This window comes from Hemiscyllium ocellatum, chromosome 23, assembly GCF_020745735.1.
Source record: "Hemiscyllium ocellatum isolate sHemOce1 chromosome 23, sHemOce1.pat.X.cur, whole genome shotgun sequence".
In the NCBI taxonomy this organism is placed as follows: domain Eukaryota; kingdom Metazoa; phylum Chordata; class Chondrichthyes; order Orectolobiformes; family Hemiscylliidae; genus Hemiscyllium; species Hemiscyllium ocellatum.
The window spans coordinates 27567615-27586809 of NC_083423.1; the positions used below are offsets into that span (position 1 = coordinate 27567615).

Genomic DNA, 19195 nt, shown 5'->3' on the forward strand with positions numbered 1-19195 from the left:
ACCATCACTAATGACAGGTTTTTTTATTCCAGATTTATTAACTGAATTTAAATTTCCCATGAGATTTGAACCCAAATCCACTGAGTATTAGCCTGAACCTCTAGATTACAGGTCCAGTGACATTATCATTATGTCATGGTCTCCCCATGATAATCTGTACAAGTTAATTAAAAATAGTTTACAAAGGATACTCTGACAATACAAATCATAGGAATTGCACAGGATGCTGGCCTATGGTCAATGTATCCAAGCCAGCTAATCGAAAAGCTAATACTTGGCCTGTGGCTTTGTATGGCACTGAAGTGCAAACCCAAGCTAATAAAATAATACCACCGATGAAGAGAGCAACTTTTTTTAATATAAGTTTAAGTTATTTAATATCAAATATGAGTAAGATCATACTTATTTTCACGTACCAAACTGATATCCAGGATGTATAATAATTTGTCTTGTAAACCTAGATGGCTTAATCTAACAGACAATGTTAATAATGGTGATAGTTTTTTAAAAAAAAAGTTGTTATGTATAATTTTAGGGAAATTTCAATGTGGGATTTAATCATTTGAAACATTAACTTTTTTTCCTTAGCCATCATAACCTGATGACTCTTCTGTCTGGAATCTTTCATTTTCTTTAGTTAACTACTTTTAAAATACTGATGAAATAGATTCTTCCCTAACCAAATTCTTATAATTGGTAATGTGTCACATCAAAGGTTACTATACAACATAAGAGTTCATGGTGTAGGATGTGCCACATCAGCATAGCTGAAGGATTGATGAGTGAACAGTAGAGAGTAGGGATAAATCAGGCCTTTTGGGATGGTAAACTGTAACAAATAGAATGCAACAGGGATAAATTCTGGGACCTCAATTATTTCAAGTCTATTTCAATGATTTAATTAGAGACTGGATTTCCAGTCTATATCAATGATTTAATTAGAGACAGTAGCTAAACTTCTTGATAACACCAAGATTGGCATGAAAGGAACTTCTTAAGAGGAAGTGAGAGTCTGCAAAGGGATACAGATGGGTTAGGTGAGTGGGCAAAAATTTTACGATTGGAGCGTACTGTGAGTAAGTGTAGAGAGACTGCAGAGTTCTTGTCTAGTAGGATCTAGCAGGGATACCAGATGATATAATCACCACTTCTTCCTGAATTCTATGTTAACTGAAGATTGATTGGGCGAGAAGTTGACTGGTATATATAAATGTAGATGGAGGTACATAATCAGTGAGGTTATAATTACTGACATGAGTGTTACATTAAAACTCTGACCAGAAAAACATATGCCTGGACTCTCTCTAACGAACATTTTAATTTATTGTGTTTATCAGGCAGAACTTGGTGGTACAGAGGGAGCTGGGTCCTTATACTTGAATCTTAAAAATACTACTATGCAGTACAACAAGTGAGTAAAAAGACAAATTAATGTTGGTGTTTATTACAAGGGGAATGATATCTAAAAGTAAGGAAGTTTTACTGCAGCTGCACAGGGCATTATCAAGACTACATCTTGAGTACTGTGTATAATTTGGTCTCCTGATTGGGTTAGAAGCCACTTGGAGAAGATTCCTTGACACATTGCTGAGATGAAGAATTTATAATAAGGAAGGTTGAATGGTACGGCTTAACTTATTGGAGTTTAAGAGACCTGAGTCTGAACGAGAAAGAGAACATGATTAGGTGGATACCAGGAGAATGTTTAATTCCATGGGGAAACTAGATGTAGGGAACATAATTTAAGAATAAGGAATCACTCTTTTTAAAACAGATGATGAGGACGTTTCCCTTCCAATATTGTTTGTGAATGAAATTCTCCTCCTTTCTAAAATATTGGAGTCTAGATCATCGACTATATTCACAGCAGAATGAAGTAAATTGATAGTGAAGGAAGTTAATGGTTATGGTGGCTAAATGTGAAAAGGAGTTGACCTTATTGAATGGTGAAGCAGGTTCAAAGTATCAAATGGCCTAAACTAGCTTCTAAATTCCTTTAGATAAGATACATTTTTTGCACTTCCTGGAATTCTTTAACGAGCAGGTCTACACAAGCCATAAAACTGATTTTGATCTGGTAACAAGTTTAAAAAATTGTTTAATAAGTGACTTTTTTTTTACAAGTTGTCTTCTATTGCTAATGAATAAATGCATAAACATCTGTAATATGTTTTCAGATGTTACATTTAACCACCACTTATAAAGGTACTGTTAAGACTAGATTTTAATTTTTATTAAATACCTGGAAGCAAAGATAAACCTGAGTTTTTAAACTTCTACATTTTCTAATGTAGGTCGAAACCACTACTGATATTTCAGCTGAAAAGTTTGGAATGGACATGGATGGCACAAGCAATTGACTTAGTCTTCCTCTATTGATCATTTTTGAATGAATAACGAGTTCCTTGGAAATGCCAAACAGTATTCCTTTGTTAGGATAAAGGATGCAAAATAATAGTTAAAAAGGATTGATGGAACTGCTTTGCCAATTCAGAAGGTAACATTGGTTCAAGATGTGTAAGGTTTAAGGCATTCCATAATACAAACAGCAAATCCCTAATCTCTCAAATCAGGAACTGCATACTTGTCCCATAACTGAAATAGAATAGTAAAAATGAATCTATATACAATTTCATTATAAATAATGAATAATGGAAATCATTCTCAAGGTGTGCTTACTGTGTAACAAACAAAAATTGCATGTTCTAATGCATGCACATTAAAAGAAAAAGAATATGACGGCAAATTAGCTCATTGTGTTCTAAGTCTTGAACGTATTTGCTATACATCATATATATTGTATCAATATGCAAAGGAGTAATATCTTGTGAAAACAGGAAATTCCTAGTGTCCATAGAAGAAAACACTTCAACAATGACTACCATGTTATTAAATAGGTGTACCCTCCATTAATTGATCATAGTCTGTAAATATATATTTCCAACAATGTGAAAAACTGAAAAATATGGAAGTGTTTGGATCCTTACTAGATTGTAAACAGTTTTTACCATGTGTTTCTTGGAAATGAAGTCAACAGTTTAATCTGTGCTGTGGTTTATCTGTTGTTTTATAGATAGTTAAGTGACTTTGGAGAAAAGAGAAGTAAAACTTTTAGGGAGGTAGGAGATGCACAGTAGGTCTGGCAACAGCTGTTTACAGAAAATGTATTGAATGCAATGAAGGAGGATAACTGAACTCAATGTTAACTCTGTTTTTTCTCAACAGTTGTTGCCAGATTTGTGTTTCTCCTGACCTCTGTTTCAGTCATGCTGAAACTTGATTAATATCAGAATTTCTAACTACCTGAGAAACCTGAAAAGCTTAATTTTTTAAAGACTCAGGTCCAGCTTGATTTCACTCCCAAAGTCACAGAGGAGGCTGTGCCACCAGACCAGTCTGAAGTCACTGTTGGGTCAGTGCTACCTCTGGGGTGCAGAAGAATGTTGGAGCAATGCAAAATGAAACTCAAGGGCTTTCTCCACGCCACCACAGTGAGTACTACAATCTTCTCTCTTCTATCTCACACTCACTCTGTAGCTGCTACGGCACCCATTTCTCACCAAGGCTCATACTTTGCCACTCTCCTTATTGCCTGCACTAGCTCTCATTCCCCTCAACTCTAATAACTCAGCATTCCTTCTGTGCTGCTCCCTCAATCTTTCAGTACACCTCACCACCTTTCCCCCAGATGCATCAACAATAAGAGTCATGCCACCCACTGTAAACTCATTCATTAGTTCCTTTGGCTCACTAGAAGAAATCAGCTCCTCCATAACAGGGCTGAGAGAGCCTGGAAGGCAACTTGACATTCATTTCCTCACTACCTTTGAAGAAAGAATCTTGGTAGGAGAACAGTATCCTGTGGAGACGCTGAAAAATCCATGTCCTGCCAAATGAATACACACTATTCTTTGTTCAGCTGAAACTCTTGCATGAACTCCACTGTCGTTCACAATTAGTAGGTGCAACATCTTCTGTCATCTTGCTGGTTCTACTATCCTGCCCTTAACCTCTAAGAAATGCCTGGCTCCGTCAGAAGCCCCTTCCTTGATTCTGAGGATGATAGTACAGAGGCTCAGAGGAAACATTAGTAAATCAAGCTTCGGCAGCCCCCACCAACCCAGATACTAACACTTCAGTGGGAGTCATAGGCATAGAAGTTGTAGGTACACAATCTCGTGAGGGCCTTACAGCGACAACTGTGCATTGGCTGTGGGAGGAACAGCCTTAGCAGCTGGTATTTGAAACTTTGCCCGACAGCAGGCTGCTTAGTTTTGGGCAGAAGATGATCTTCTGCTGTTGGCAATCAGGAACTTCATCCAAATGTACAAGATGGAGCTGCAATGGTAGAAAGGCATATGGGATGCGTTGACCATCACTGCCCAGAAGCTGCAGCATTGCACCAAGTCCTGCAACTGTTTGTCTGCCTCAATGGACAGACTGGTAGCTGCCTTGGAGAGCTAGGACCAGCATCCCCAGGGACTGTTGGAGAGACAGGAACAGCTGGATTCCCTCACCTCACTCAGTGATCTTCATGACCAAAGGCATGGCAACAAATAGTAGGGATCTTTGAAAGCTGGAGGTGGAACCAACCATACACACCTACCCACATACATTCTCCTGTGCACTTGCCACTCAGACACTGCAGAGGTGACCAGACCCTCCATCTCCATTCTGCCTGTCCTTCTCTGATTCTTAGAAATTGAGGAGAATCAACTTGTATCAGGCAAGAAGGCCCTCAAATGTATCTAAACCCAAACAATTCCAGGGTTGCCCAACGGGGCCAACAGTTGCACATCTGACCAAGTTCCCTCCAGGCTTTTTCACTTTCACTGACACAGCTAGGTATTTCAAGAATTTTCAGTTTTTCTTTTATTGTTATTGGAGTACTCTCCAATTTGTCTGGATCTTAGCCATGGGTATGTAAAATAGGTCTGCATTGCTTTTAGAACGTGTCACTGACTTTTCTGCATATTTGTAAAGGGATATTTCCACACGAATTTTCCCAAGTAAGTGAGTAAAGAATCTGGTCTTTCAGCACCATAAAAGGAACATAATCAATTAAGTGATACGTTAGCTACAAACTAAACTTGTAAACTACATTCTAAGTGACTTGAGACATTCATTATTAAGTTAGTTAATAAACTTAAAGCAACCAAATACAATCAATTTTAACTGAGTCAACTAATTTAGGTGATCTTGGAAATCATAGCATTTGTAAATAATAATACATTTGAAGTAGAAACTGGTGAAATACAATATGGATTTAGACCTGGAGAAGGAATGAACAGTGGAGCGAACATTTAACTTTAGAACAATCTTCAACAAATATCTACAGGAACATTTACACATGCTTCATAGATTATAGAAAAATGTTTGTGTTTATCACCAAAAACTAATAGATCTACTGTTGAAATGTGACAGCAAAGATACGAAATATATTCAGAATCTGTTTGCCTGTACACCATGACTGATCAGATAATGAGTGTTGGATGAGAAGATGAGCAATTGGTTATATTTTAAGTGAAGGAAAGATTACCGCACTGTTACACACATCTGCTAAAATTTTTCAAACTGAACAAAAAATGAACATTCAGAGAGTCAGATATACTTCAAGGGGTTGAAATTGGACACCCGAAAATGACAAACTTGGAGTATGCTCAGAACTACAAGCAGAATCAGAAGATGTTGTACAAATATTGTGGATGGAGTAAAACACCAGGAATGAATGATGTTACATTGGAACAAGTAAATAGGTTTGTCAACTGAGGACAAATTTGAATGAAATATGGGAGATGATGCCCAAGTCAGAAGAAGGATCAAGATAGCCACAAGTAATTTCGTGAAGATAGAGAATGTTTTAACAACTGAAAAACTAAAGCCTCTTATAAAGGAGAAAACTCATAAGATGCTACATTCTATCCACTTTTCCATATGCCTCAGATGCCTAGACAATAAGCAAAGATCTTTGGAAAAAATAGAGGCCTTTGAAATGCAGATTTGGAAACACGCACTTAAAATTCTATCCACAAACCATTACACAGGTGATGAGATCCCTCAAATTGCAAGTGCAAAGGAACTCAAAAAAGGTAATGTGCCGAAAGGAAAATGTCATTATTTCATCTAGTTGATCAGAGGTGAAAAATTACGAAGTCTCTGCGAGGAGTGAAAAGTGGAGGGCAGCAGAAAAAAAGGCCAACCTAGGTATAATTAAATGATGAAATTCACAGTCGTTACATACAAGCTACAGTGAATGTTTAAGGATGGTGAAAGAGAGGTTAACATGGCATAGCATGGCAGCAGATCTTGTAGGAATGGTTTGCTTATTCACCACAGGGGATAATATTGCAATCTGTCAGCATTAGGAAAATGGTTATGAGCTTTGATGCTGAATTCCTTCTAAAGATAGAAAAAAATCAGTGAGGAACCACTGCTAGTCTTGGTTGAGACACTGAAGTACTCTCTCTTCATTAGGATGGTTTACTGGTTGGGAACAGACTTTCACAAATACCCTAATTCCGGGTTGAACTCAAATTAGCAACTTGTTTTATTTCAGTACTGCTTGCACTTTTAAGATTATTTTTCATATCCTTTCCTAGTTACAAACAAAAAAGGCAAAGGATTTCCCATTATATTAAATAAAATTGAATTCCTGTCAGTTAATTGTATCCTAGGACAAAATAATGAGCTGTCTCTTGCTAATGAGTATTCTCTTTCACAAGGATGCAATGCATGGAAGCCAGTAAGGCATGACTAGACTCCTAACAGACAGTTATTGGAGATTGGTGAACTATACAATTCCTTTTGAAGGAAAATTGGAGGACAAATTATTCCCAAAATATCCTTGCTGTTAAATTATAACATGACCTTCTGTAAACTTATCATCTAAAACTCTGCCACCTCTGTCCCTATTTGTGATAAGTCCTCTTTACCCATTGCTTTCATGCTTGCTGAATTATATTGGCTACCAATGAAACAATTCTTTTGAATTTAAAACTCTCATCCTTGTTTTCAAATCTGATCATCATCTTAACCCACTATATTTCTTAATCTTTGCCAGTCCCACAATCCTCTTTATCATCTAATTTTAGCTTGTTAAACACTTTGGATTTTGATTGTTCTACCATTCATGGCCAAGCCTTCAACTGCATAAGCCCTAAGGTCTGCAACTGCCTTTCTAAATCTCTGTTTTCTCCTTTAAAACATATGTCTTTCACCAAATTTTCTGTAGCCTGGTTTTAAAATTTGCTTTCTAAAACTCTTGTCAAGTGCCTTGGGATGATTTAATATAATTAAAGTCCCTTTAAACACAAATTGTTGTTAAGTCAGCTTTATTCTATTGCTATAATTCCTGGACAAGAAGATTCCAATGGTGAGAAAAGCCTTAGATTTGTAATCTGAAACTTCTATTGTCTGGGTGCAAGAGAAAGAAACATAAGGCCGAATGCAAGAAGAAAGAGCAGATTTGTTTTCTAACATTGAATGAAAGGAAGACTATACATTTTCCTTACTTTTACTTACCCATTGATGCACATGTTTCTGGTCTATTTAATGAACTAATGATCACAAAGCCAAAGCCTTCACTTTCTTTACGATATATAATAATGTCATTGGCCTGTACACCATGACTGACCAAACTCTCTGCAGGTGAGGAACCACTGGGAGGTGCTTGTGTGTTATTTGGGCAAACAGCAAAATCACTTCTGGGAGAACTGTGTTGTGTAGATACAGATCCTGGACTTCGTCCATTCTCAGAGGTTGGCCCACCTGGAAAACAAAATATGTATGGTACTTTCGTGTTCATTCACATAAACCTAAATGTGCAGACTGTATACAGATAGAACAGTAGAGTCAATTCCATAATGATACCAGTAGGAGAATGAGAAGAAAGATGCTTTGACCCTCCTTTGGACCTTTGGATTTAACTAGAGTGTCTTCCATAACCGTGATTTCCCACCCACTGTTGTTGACAGGGCCCTCAGCCGCATCTGACCTTTCGCATCACTCACAGCAGTATGATCAGGTCCCCTTTGTTCTCACTTTTCACCCAACCAGCCTCCGCATTCAAAGGATCATTCTCTGCTATTTCAGACAACTCCAGCAGAATGCCACCACCAAACATATCTTACCCTCGCTCTCCCTTCTGCACTTCTCAGGGAACATTCCCTCCGGGACACACTATTCCATTCCTCAACCACCAACATCACTCCCCCTTCTCATAGCACCTTCGCATGTAACTACTGAAGGTGCAACACCTTCCTATTCACCTCCTCACTGCTCACCTTCCAAGGGCCTAAACAGTCTTTCCAGGTGAAGCAACATTTCACCTATGCCTCCTCCAATCTTGCGCATTATATTTGCTGCACCCAATATGGCCTACATTGGAGAAACCAAACGCAGACTGGATGACTGCACACAGATTGGATGCGTTATGCAAAGCAATCATGACTCCGACCTTCTTGTAGCTGGTCATTTTAACACAGCGTCTTGCTCACATGCCCACTTGTCTGTCCTTGGCAAGCTGCAGTGGTCCAACGAGTCACAGTGCAAACTGAAGGAGCAATATCACATCTTCAAACTAGGCAGTGTACAATCTTCTGTGCACAATACTGGGTTTAGCACTTTCAAACTGTGAACCCATTCCTTCCCTTTTAGTTTCACTTGTCTCTGTCTCTGTCTCTGTCTCTGTCTCTGTCCTCCCCCCACTCCAGTGGGACTATGTTAGATACACCATTCTTCTGCCATTCTCACATTCCGATCACTTAATCTGAATTATCAACATCCTTTCTCCCCCAGCACTCCAACTCTCCCTTGCTCCCACTATTGCACAAATGCTGCCCCCTCCACACTTCACTTCAGCTCTGAAAAAGTCATCTAGACTTGAAATGTTAGCTTGCTTTCTCTCCATGAATGCTGCCTGACCTACTGTGATCTCCAGCATTTTCTGTTTTCAGTATTATGAAACTCCACCCATGGTACCACTATTCCTGTCGCAGAGAATGATTTTATGTACATAATCTGAATTTATCTTGCACTCACTACATTAGATTCTCAAGAAATACAATAGTACTGGCAACAAAAATGTAACCTCTGTAGATTTACACATATCTGGTACAGACTAAGATTGAAATATTTCACATTTTCACATAAATAGTTATCTGTATCATTACATTTTTGTCATTGGATGAAACTGTGCTATATTACATTTGAAGAAGAAATAATAAATTTGTAATCTTTAGATAACCTCTACTCAATGTATTTTGTCAGAGGAATCACTGTCATTCCACTGCAAGATATTGCTGCAGTTTGGTTGGGAGTGGGTTCTGTTTGTTAATGTTTGTAGACTTTTTAGTACAGCCTGCAAATAAACTTAGTTTTGTGTTTGTTTGTTTGTTTTAGTTTAAAATTATTTTTTTCTCCACCTCTACCTCATTGGCTAACTGATATCCATAGTCACTTCATTTTTGTGAATAAAATAAGCCAGGTCATTTTCTGACAATAGATACCAGGATAGAAATAATGAAACCAATAACTCAAGACATGACAGGCCATATGCTTTGTTTTCATTGCTCCTGTTAAGAATTAAATTATTTGACTGAACAGGATAGTATTTTAAAGATTCCTGATCCTAAATAAGATATGTTAACTCGATATTTATCTTTTCAGGAATAAGTGGATAGTATCTCTTGTCTACATATCACATTTTTGTCCACTGTTCTTTATGTGAGGAGTGGTAGAAAAATGTCAGTGCTCTATCTATAAATTATAGATCAGAAAGTGATGAATTAGAAACCAAATACAGCATTGACAAGTGTATTGAAAAGTTGACAGTGACAAAGTAAGATGAGGAATGAACTATTGAGTTTGCGGTAGGACACAGCTTTGCATCCACAGTTCTCGCATGGTGACTTTAGTTTGGTTAAACTCTTTGAGGAAGGCAAATCAGAAGGATTACCCAGCTATAGCCTGTCCCTTCATCTGGAAAATGGTGCATGCAGATTATGGACAGCTAAGAAATAAGAAAATTACAAAACAAATTATTTGGTTCTCCTCAACATTAACTTTCCCTTCTCATCACCTCCATTTATAGGATGACTGTTAAAATCAATGGGTCATCAGGCTGGAAATTCAGTTTTCTAAAACTTAGAGTCATAGAGATGTACAGCACGGAAACGGACCCTTTGGTCCTACTTGTCCATGCCGACCAGATATTCCCAACCTAATCTAGTCCCACTTGCTAGCACCTGGCCCATATCCATCCAAACCCTTCCTATTCACATACCCATCCAGATGCCTTTTAAATATTTCAATTTAGAAGCCTCCACCATTTCCTCTGGCAACTCATTCCATACATGCACCACCTTCTGCATGAAACAGTTGCCCCTTAAGCCTCTTTTATATTCTTCGCCTCTCACTCTAAACCTAGGCCCTCTAGTTCTGGACTCCCCCACCCCAGGGAAAAGACTGTGTCTCTTTATCCTATCCATGCCCCTCATGATTTTATAAACCACTATAAGATCACCCCTCAGCATCTGATGCTCCAGGGAAAACAGCCCCAAGCCAAACCTCTCCCTATAGCTCAAATCCTCCAAATCCTTGTAAATCTTTTCTGAACCCTTTCAAGTTTCACAACATCTTTCCGATAAGAGGGGGACCAGAATTGCACGCAATATTCCAAAAGTGGCCTTACCAATGTACTATGCAGCCGCAACCTGACCTCCCAACTCCTGTACTCAATACTCTGATCACTAAAGGAAAGCATACCAAACACCTTCTTCACTATCCTATCTACCTGCGACTCCACTTTCAGAGCTATGAACCTGCACTCCAAGGTCTCTTTGTTCAGCAACACTCCCTAGGACCTTACCATTAAGTATACAAGTCCTGCAAAGATTTCCTTTCCCAAAATGAAGGACGTTGCATTTATCTAAATTAAACTCCGTCTGCCACTTCTTAACCCATTGGCTCATCTGATCAAAATCCCATTGTAATCTGAGGTAACCTTCGCTGTCCACTACACCTCCAATTTTGGTGTCATCTTCAAACTTACTAACTATACCTCTTATGCTCACATTCAAAACATTTATACAAATGACAAAGTAATGGACTCAACACTGATCCTTGTGGCACTCCACTGGTCACAGGCCTCCAGTCTGAAAAACAACCCTCCACCACTACCCTCTGTCTTCTAACTTCAAGCCAGTTCTGTATACAAATGGCTTGTTCTCCCTGTATATCATGAGTTCTAACCTTTCTCACCAGTCTTCCTTGAACGCCTTACTGAAGTGTATATAGATAACGTCTACCACTCTGCCCTCATCAATCCTTTTTGTTACTTCTTCAAAAAATTCAATCAAGCTTGTGAGACATGATTTCCCATGCACAAAGCCATGTTGACTATCCTTAATCAGTCCTTGCCTTTCCAAATACATGTAAAGCCTGTCCCTCAGGATTCCCTCCAACAACTTGTCCACCACCGACATCAGGCTCACCGGTCTATTGTTCCCAGGCTTGTTCTTACCACTTTTCTTAAATAGTGGCACCATGTTAGCCAACCTCCAGTCTTCCGGCATCTCACCTGTGACTATCAATGATATGAATATCTAAGTGAGGAGCCCAGCAATCGCTCCCCTAGCATTCCAGAGTTCAAGGGCATACTTGATCAGGTCCTGGGGATTTATCCACTTTTATGCATTTCAACATATCCAGCACTTCATCCTCTCTAATATGGACATTTTTCAAGATGTCATCATCTATTTCCCTACATTCTATGTTTTGTCCTTCTCCACAGTACTTGCAGAATACTTGTTTTATATCTCTCCATTTCCTGTGGGCCCACATAAGGTCTGCCTTGCTGATCTTTGAGGGGCCCTATTCCTCCAAGATCAGTTGTGAATTTCACTGTTTCTTAGTTTTCCTAGATGCACTCCAATGTCCAGGGAGATATGCATTCACAGCAAAGGCAGTGACCGCGCAGGTTCACTGCTGTGCCAGTTAGCAGTGTGGGTTTCTTTCTCTCTCTCTCTCTCCTGCAATGACCTGACAATGTGCTGTCGTTGTCTGTCCCTCTCTCTCCTTTTTAAAAGTGCTGTTGTTTTGACCTTTTTGTCCTCCAAAGTTCCCAAACAATGCAACAACATATAAAACAGTAATTGCTGCTTCTGGAATTTGAGGAAATTACCTCCAACACCTAAAATATCTCAAAAAAGGAGCAACCTGTTACAACCAGAAAATTTTCCTACCCTCTTGGACAGTGATTGGTTTTATTTCCTAACTCAGACTGACAATCATCACTAAATCAACTTATACCTCAATACTGATGATCAGTTAAATTGGTTAATTTGATTACATTTTGATGCAACCAATGAATCAAATTAAGAGCTTCAGCTTTAGAGTCTAATTGCAGAATATAGGTATTTATCTTATTAACAGAAGAAATTATTTTGTGGATGTGAGAAATCTGAAATAAAAAAAACAAATACACTGGGCATAGTTATCCAACTGGGCAATATCTGTGGAGAAAAATAGAACTAATATTTCAGGTCAATGAACTTGATATGAAACAAAAGATCCTGTCAATAAAACAGCTTTTATGTAAATATAAAGCCAGGCAAAAAGAGGTGAATGGAAGGGAAAGAACATAAAGGAGAAATATGAGAGAAGGTGGACGGCGGGAGTAACAAAAATGAAAAAAAGTCTGATGATATCAGTTAAAGGAGGCAATATTGAGACGAGCGTGTAAATGAAAAATGAGTCCCAGGAAATATTCCTCCAACTTGTGTTTGCTCTGCAGAAGCCTTGGTACATTTTATAGTCCTCTAAGATTAAGATGTGGTCACACATCTGAAAGAGAAATGCTGCTTGTGTGTAATCTGTTTAGCTGTTCTGTTGTTTGACCTTTCTCCCAATTTAACATTATTGACAAGCTAAGAAATAGGAACAGCAGTAGGCCCTGCATTGAACATTCCTGATCACTGCAAGGTTCCGTATCTGTGTAGCTTAGGAAAATATTTGTCCAGGGAAAGAGTAAATAGAAAGATTATTTTTATTTCTGTAAATAGTTGGAATAGTGACAGAAACAACATTCTGGTTCACATAGCTTTTTTTTGAGACCAAACTTGGAGTATTCATGGAGCAATATATTGAGGAACTAATTAGGCTATGGGCTATTTTCAGTATTAAGCAATAAGAAAGGGCTAATTAATAATCTTGTAAAAGAAGCTTCAAGGAATACTGACCATTGTATGATAGCTTAGCCTGTCCCTTCATCTGGAAAATTGTGTATGCAGATTATGAACAGCTAAAAAATAAGAAAATTGAGTTTGAAAACATTGTTGTTCAATGTGAAACAAGGGTGTAAAATCTCAAAGAAGAGGAAGGTGGGTGTGTAAATTGGAAAAATACATCAAAGGTTTGATGGTAGATAGGTAATGGCTACTATTTAAAGAACTAATGCTTGGATTTCACGACAAGACATTCTTTTAAAGCAAAAAATACCCAGTAGGAAATGCAAGAGAACGATGGCTAATAAGCTAATTAAAGATAACACTAGATCACACGAGGTGGCTTAAAACATTTCAAAAATTGTTGTAAGCCTGAGGATTGGGAGAATTTTAGAATTCAGCAAAGGAGTACCAAGAAATTGATCAGATCAATAATGAACTTGGACAAACTCGAAAGTTTTCTTCAATTGGAGACAGCAGAGTTTTAAACATGAGAAAAAGGTGTGAATTCTAACACTTATATATGCATAACACAGGTAAATAAGCTTAGAGAGTTAAAAATCACACAACACCAGGTTATAGTCCACCAGGATTATTTGGAAGCACTAGCTTCCCGACTGCTGCACCTTCAGTGGGTGGTTGAGGAGTATAAGATCGTAAGACACAGAATGGATAGCAAATGTTTACAGTGTAATGCAACTGAAATTATATATTGAAAAGGACCTGAATTGTTTGTTAAGTCTCTCATTTTTTAGAATGGCTATGTTGGTTTCAGTTGTTTCACATGTAAATTTCAAAACTTTCTTTTCAAGTTACATTCTCAAGTGTACTTTAACAATAGGTGTCATATCGGCCCAGATTGAAAGTGTGAGGTGCTCTATGTAAGGCTGTCTGCGCCCCAATGTTGAGACTGATTCTATTTCTAAAAAAGGGATTTACAGAATCTTACATGGATTCATGCAGTTTTTGAGCAAAATAAAATGTAATTCTGCAAGTACAAATTCACCCCATAAACATATATGTGTTTGGGGGGTGTTGGGGGTCTATGAGTGTGTGTGAAAGAGAGTGTGTGTATGTGTATGTGTGTGAGTGTAAAGAGGTATAAGTTTGTGAGAGGGTGCATATGTGGGTGTGAGTGTATGAGAGAGAGTTTGTGTGTGAGAAAGGGTCTGCATGAGTGCATGGGTCTGTAGAAATGAGTGTGTGTGTGTGTGCGCTACTGTGTAGTGCAGAGGGAATGATGATAGAGGCAGGAAAGTAAAGGCAGTTATAGTTAGAATATTTTTGTCCTTGAGTTGCCAGTTTAGAATCTGTATCTGGATGATTTAGCTTTCTATTCCTGTTTCCTCAGGAGTGATGATGTTTGCACACATGCACACAACTTCAATTTCCAGTGGATGTTGGTTTTTCCAGGTTGCTTTCTCACTGATTTATGAGGTTGAAACAAAGACAGGCAGACAGTGTCTTCTAGTTTTTGTTTACAAATCTGTTGCCCAGAAACTGCAATTAATAATGATCCGTTTGCTTATTTCTGAGTATGCTTATTGTTTTTCTAAGCTAAATACCCTGCAGAAACCTGTAATCTCAATATGCAACTTCCAAAAAGTTGTGATTAAAATGGGGGATACAAATCTGTGTTTCAGCCTTCTTTTCTAATAATGTTAATTTCAGATTTAACTTTGTTATCTTTATCTTTGCACAAGCTGGTCAAGTGACCTTATTTTAGGTCAGTATCTGTCCTTTGTAAAACCACCTTTACTCTCTGAAACTCTCAGATGTTAAAATCAAACAATATAAGTTGAATATCAATAGTTCATGTTTACCACTGCCACAACACAATATAAAAATATTCTATTCATGTTGCGACACTGTTCAACGTAGCAACTTGCACCATAATTCAGGCAAAAGCACCAAGGATAAATAATGTTTTTCTTATTCAGTAACATACGCTCATCCTGAAAATATTGTCTAAAAGGATGATCACAGTAGATTCAACAGTAACTTTCAAAAAGGAAATGGATATATATTGACAATGAAATACAAGCCTATGGGAAAAAGGAAGTGATACAAATGGTGTAAACCCTTCCTAAGAGCTAGCACTGATGCAACGGACCAATCAGCCTCTGTGCTGTAAGATTCAATAAAGTTGTAAAATATGTTCATGATGGAGTCTGTATTTGATGATTATTCAAAACTTCCATATTTCATAAAGTTGTGATGGGGAAATCTCATGTACTTTCCACAGGATATCAGCTTTTAAAACTTTTATCCAGTACATACCTATACACAAAATCTTCCTCCGTACAGTCAGACTGACATGGCCATTTCGTGCTGCATTATGCATCAGATCTATCACATAACGATGAGTTTTTCCAGTAACTAATATTCCATCCACGTAAACTAATTCATCCCCTGGGCGAAGACGACCATCCGTGTCTGCAGCACCCATTGTAATGATTGCTCCAATAAGAATCTCCGATAAACAAAACAGAAAATGGCAATTGGTAAGATAAATAAATTCATTGGTATTGCATTTATTCAAGTTAGAAACATGGATTAAAATGTTTCACTTTTGACAATCTCAATGAACATTTAAAACCTTAGCAACTTACTAAGTGTACAATATTTGATATACTCAGTTTCTTGACATTCTTTCAGATGATAAGTGCATTGTAGATCATTGGTCTCAATTTAGACTGATAATTAAGCCACTAACATACATTATCTATTGTAATGCATCATTAACCAATGCTTTATTTATCACAAGGTGGTTTTTCATTGTTGCTCTATTAGTTTCTGAAAATAGATGCATATATACAGCTGATAGTAATTACACAATTTGTGATGTAATTTTCCCTCAAACATCATTTTACACTCATGAGTAACAGTGAAGTTTGTGAGATATTTAGCTTTCAGATTTGCACCAGATTGACAATGTTAAATTTAAATTTATCCATACTCATTTTCCATTCAGGAAGAACGATTATGATAGGTTTCAAATAATAGAGAAATAATAAAAAATCTGCATCATTGTTGATTTTTAACTTTTATAAAACATTATTCATTGTAGGATACAAACTTAAATGAATAATTGTGATAAAGCACAAACAGCTGCATTATTACAAAAAAAAATCTTCATGAATTTCACTACAAACATGTACCTGCTTTGATTCTTTTTGCTTGAATGAATTAGCAACAATAGTTTACTGGCAGTTATTTTTCGCTAATCACTAATCAAGCGACAATATAGATATGATAGAGTTAATATGAGTATCAGCACATTCATGTTCTATGCATGTGAACGATAATGTAATATTTATCATATAAAAGGCAACAAAGCACATTATCTCTTGCTCTACCAATCAATGATACATCCTTATATTTCTAGACTATTCCTATAATATCTCTTTTACTATGCTTATTTCTGTGCCATTTTTTGCTTTATAGTAAATGATGATGATATTGAATTTCAAGAATTACCGAATGTAATCATGGGAATGCTAACTTATTAGTATATGTTATTATTCATTCAGCCACTTCTGCAGGGTGATTCTCAAGGGAGTTAACAATATTAAAGGTAAAATAAGAATGTAAAAATGAATCTCAAATCTTTCAAATGGAAAGGCTAGTGGTCAGGAGAAATTTCAAATTTGAGTGATTATATGTTTCTTTACTCAAGTCATGCTACTTCATAAATACATGGCTGTTTTAATGAACATCACAAATTCAGCTTAATTACAGTTATCTTAACAAAATGTATTTGGAAAAAGCATAGCTGACATGAAATTGAACTTGCAATTTTCAAACATGTACTGCAAGATGGTTGCTTTAAACAATATGCAGCTGAAAGGAATTAAATAGCTTACATTTCCTCTGCAGTGCTACAAATTAAAATTGAATCTTGCATCTTCTCTCTCACAGACAAATTACATGCTGAAGATAGCCTTTGTCTGTCATGGATCAGACGTGATGAGCTCATGAATATGCTATTTAACCCTGAAACCAGTTGCCACTGAAGCTGTTGCTTAGCAATGAATATTTTCCAGTAAAAGTATTTGTGAGCAGTTTTTATTATTTCTCTTTGACAGACAACTGTTGAAAATAGCAACAAAAACTGAGACTGTTCTAACAGTGTTTCTCATTAAGCAAGTTGAATAATTTTGAGTCTGTCAAGTAAATCATACTAACATACTCATTCCTTTCATTTGTGTCCTTTTTGATCTGGCTAAAAGACATAACCAAGAAATTCCGCGTACACACAATCATCAAATATTCTATAGTTACCATATCTTGAAGGTTAAAAAATATTCATTTGGAGGGTTTCTAATTGTTGGAAAGCTACACTACTGGTGTAGTATTCAGTAATCTCTGAGCTACTTTTCTGTAAGAGAAATAGTGAGTGTAGGCTTTATTTAAAATTGTATTTCTCTCAGACAATGTGATTATTCAAAAGAAATAAAATGTTTGTTGGAAAGCAGTGCACCTGAATATCCATAAACTGTGTCCGTAAGAGGGAAATAACTGTGCATCTGCAATTCCCCAGAGGTTAATCTCTTCTACGTTGTTCTCAGCCAAGGTTCTAACTAAATGCCAGTAATGTCCAAGAGAAACAAACAACTGGAAGGATAGACATCCCTACATGTTCCAATATACCTCTAATGACCAGAATAAAAGTGGTCCTCGCAGTGGTCAGCAAACTGGCCTTCGATCTACCTTTTCAATTTGTGAAAATCTTAAAAGGAAAATAAGTTCAAATGAGACAAATTTGCTTGCATTCAAGTTGGTAATTATTAAAGATTGAAGTTTTGATTTTACTTCCATGCTGTTAGATTTTATCACTGTGTTGAAAGAACAGCTTTTTATGGCATGACTAGTAATTATGCACTGCTGGATTAAAATTCAAATCTTAGTTTGACTTCTTCTATACACTTCCAAGCTCCATTGTTGTATGGTATTGGAGAAAGAAATGCCAATACTTCTGGATTGACACCAGAAAAACAACTGGTAAGAATAAAAGTATTATTTGTAAACATAATTCAGTGCAGATAAAGGAAAAGTTACTTTGCTGCAATTTATTGCTTATGGCATTTGAAACTCCATTACACAACACTGTCAAGGTACCACGTAAACATTTTAGTAGCGATGGAGGTTTGCATTTTACTCCAACAATTTTTTTGAACTATTTAACAATCTTACTGGCATCACCCATTAAAAAAAAACATAGAAGTCTTTGTTGTAAAAATGCAAAAAACTAAAATATTTTTGTAATTGTATATTATTTTATCACGTTAGCAATATTCCTGTGAATTATTAACAAAACTATGGGCTGCAATTTTCAGATAAGTGGCAATCGTGGTCAGATTGCCAATCTACTCCTACATTTTCTATAAAGAAGTAGCTCTGTATTCTGGCAGAAGATTCAATTGCAGTTTTTGCAGAAATGTGGAGCATACCTTAAATCTAATAGATCCCTTATAATGCAGGATTGTCTAGGTCAGGCAAATCTCACACCTCATCTCCCAGCAATAATTGCTACATTCTGTGACTTACATGTCCAGAAGCATAAATAGCCACTTTGACAATGTCTATGAAAGGTCAGAAATGCAAGGCAAGTGTGATGTTAAGGTGCCATGTGGATAGAGTAATATGGTGTCTGAAAAATAAGTGATAGTGTTTCATGTAGGTTAGGGTGAGCAGTGGGAAATTTTGTTTGGAACTAATTCTGTTACTGGGATGTGAAAAACCTAGGAGTTAAAGGGGAAAGACAAGTATTATGTGAGTTAATTTGATAATTCTATTCAAATATATTGGATGAGGCTTTTGTGGCACAGTGGTATTGTCCTTATCTCTGAGCCAGAAGGCCGAGGTTGATGTCCTATGTGTATAATAATATATCCAAGGAGGTTAGAAATATCCATTCAAATATACTACACAGAGTCATGAACACAGCCAAGGCTATCACACAGACCAAC

General features: G+C 37.0%; 1 protein-coding gene across 2 annotated transcripts in view; it reads right to left on the reverse strand.

Annotated features, from left to right (window-relative positions):
• magi2a (membrane associated guanylate kinase, WW and PDZ domain containing 2a) overlaps positions 1–19195 on the reverse strand; it is a 241663-nt gene that overhangs the window by 60705 nt on the left and 161763 nt on the right. For both annotated transcript variants that reach the window (XM_060842832.1, XM_060842833.1), the window contains exons 13-14: positions 15504–15696; positions 7522–7767 (exon numbers count right to left, since the gene is read on the reverse strand). In XM_060842832.1, coding sequence (XP_060698815.1) covers positions 7522–7767; positions 15504–15696 — 439 coding nt within the window. The remainder of the gene's footprint in view (positions 1–7521; positions 7768–15503; positions 15697–19195) is intronic.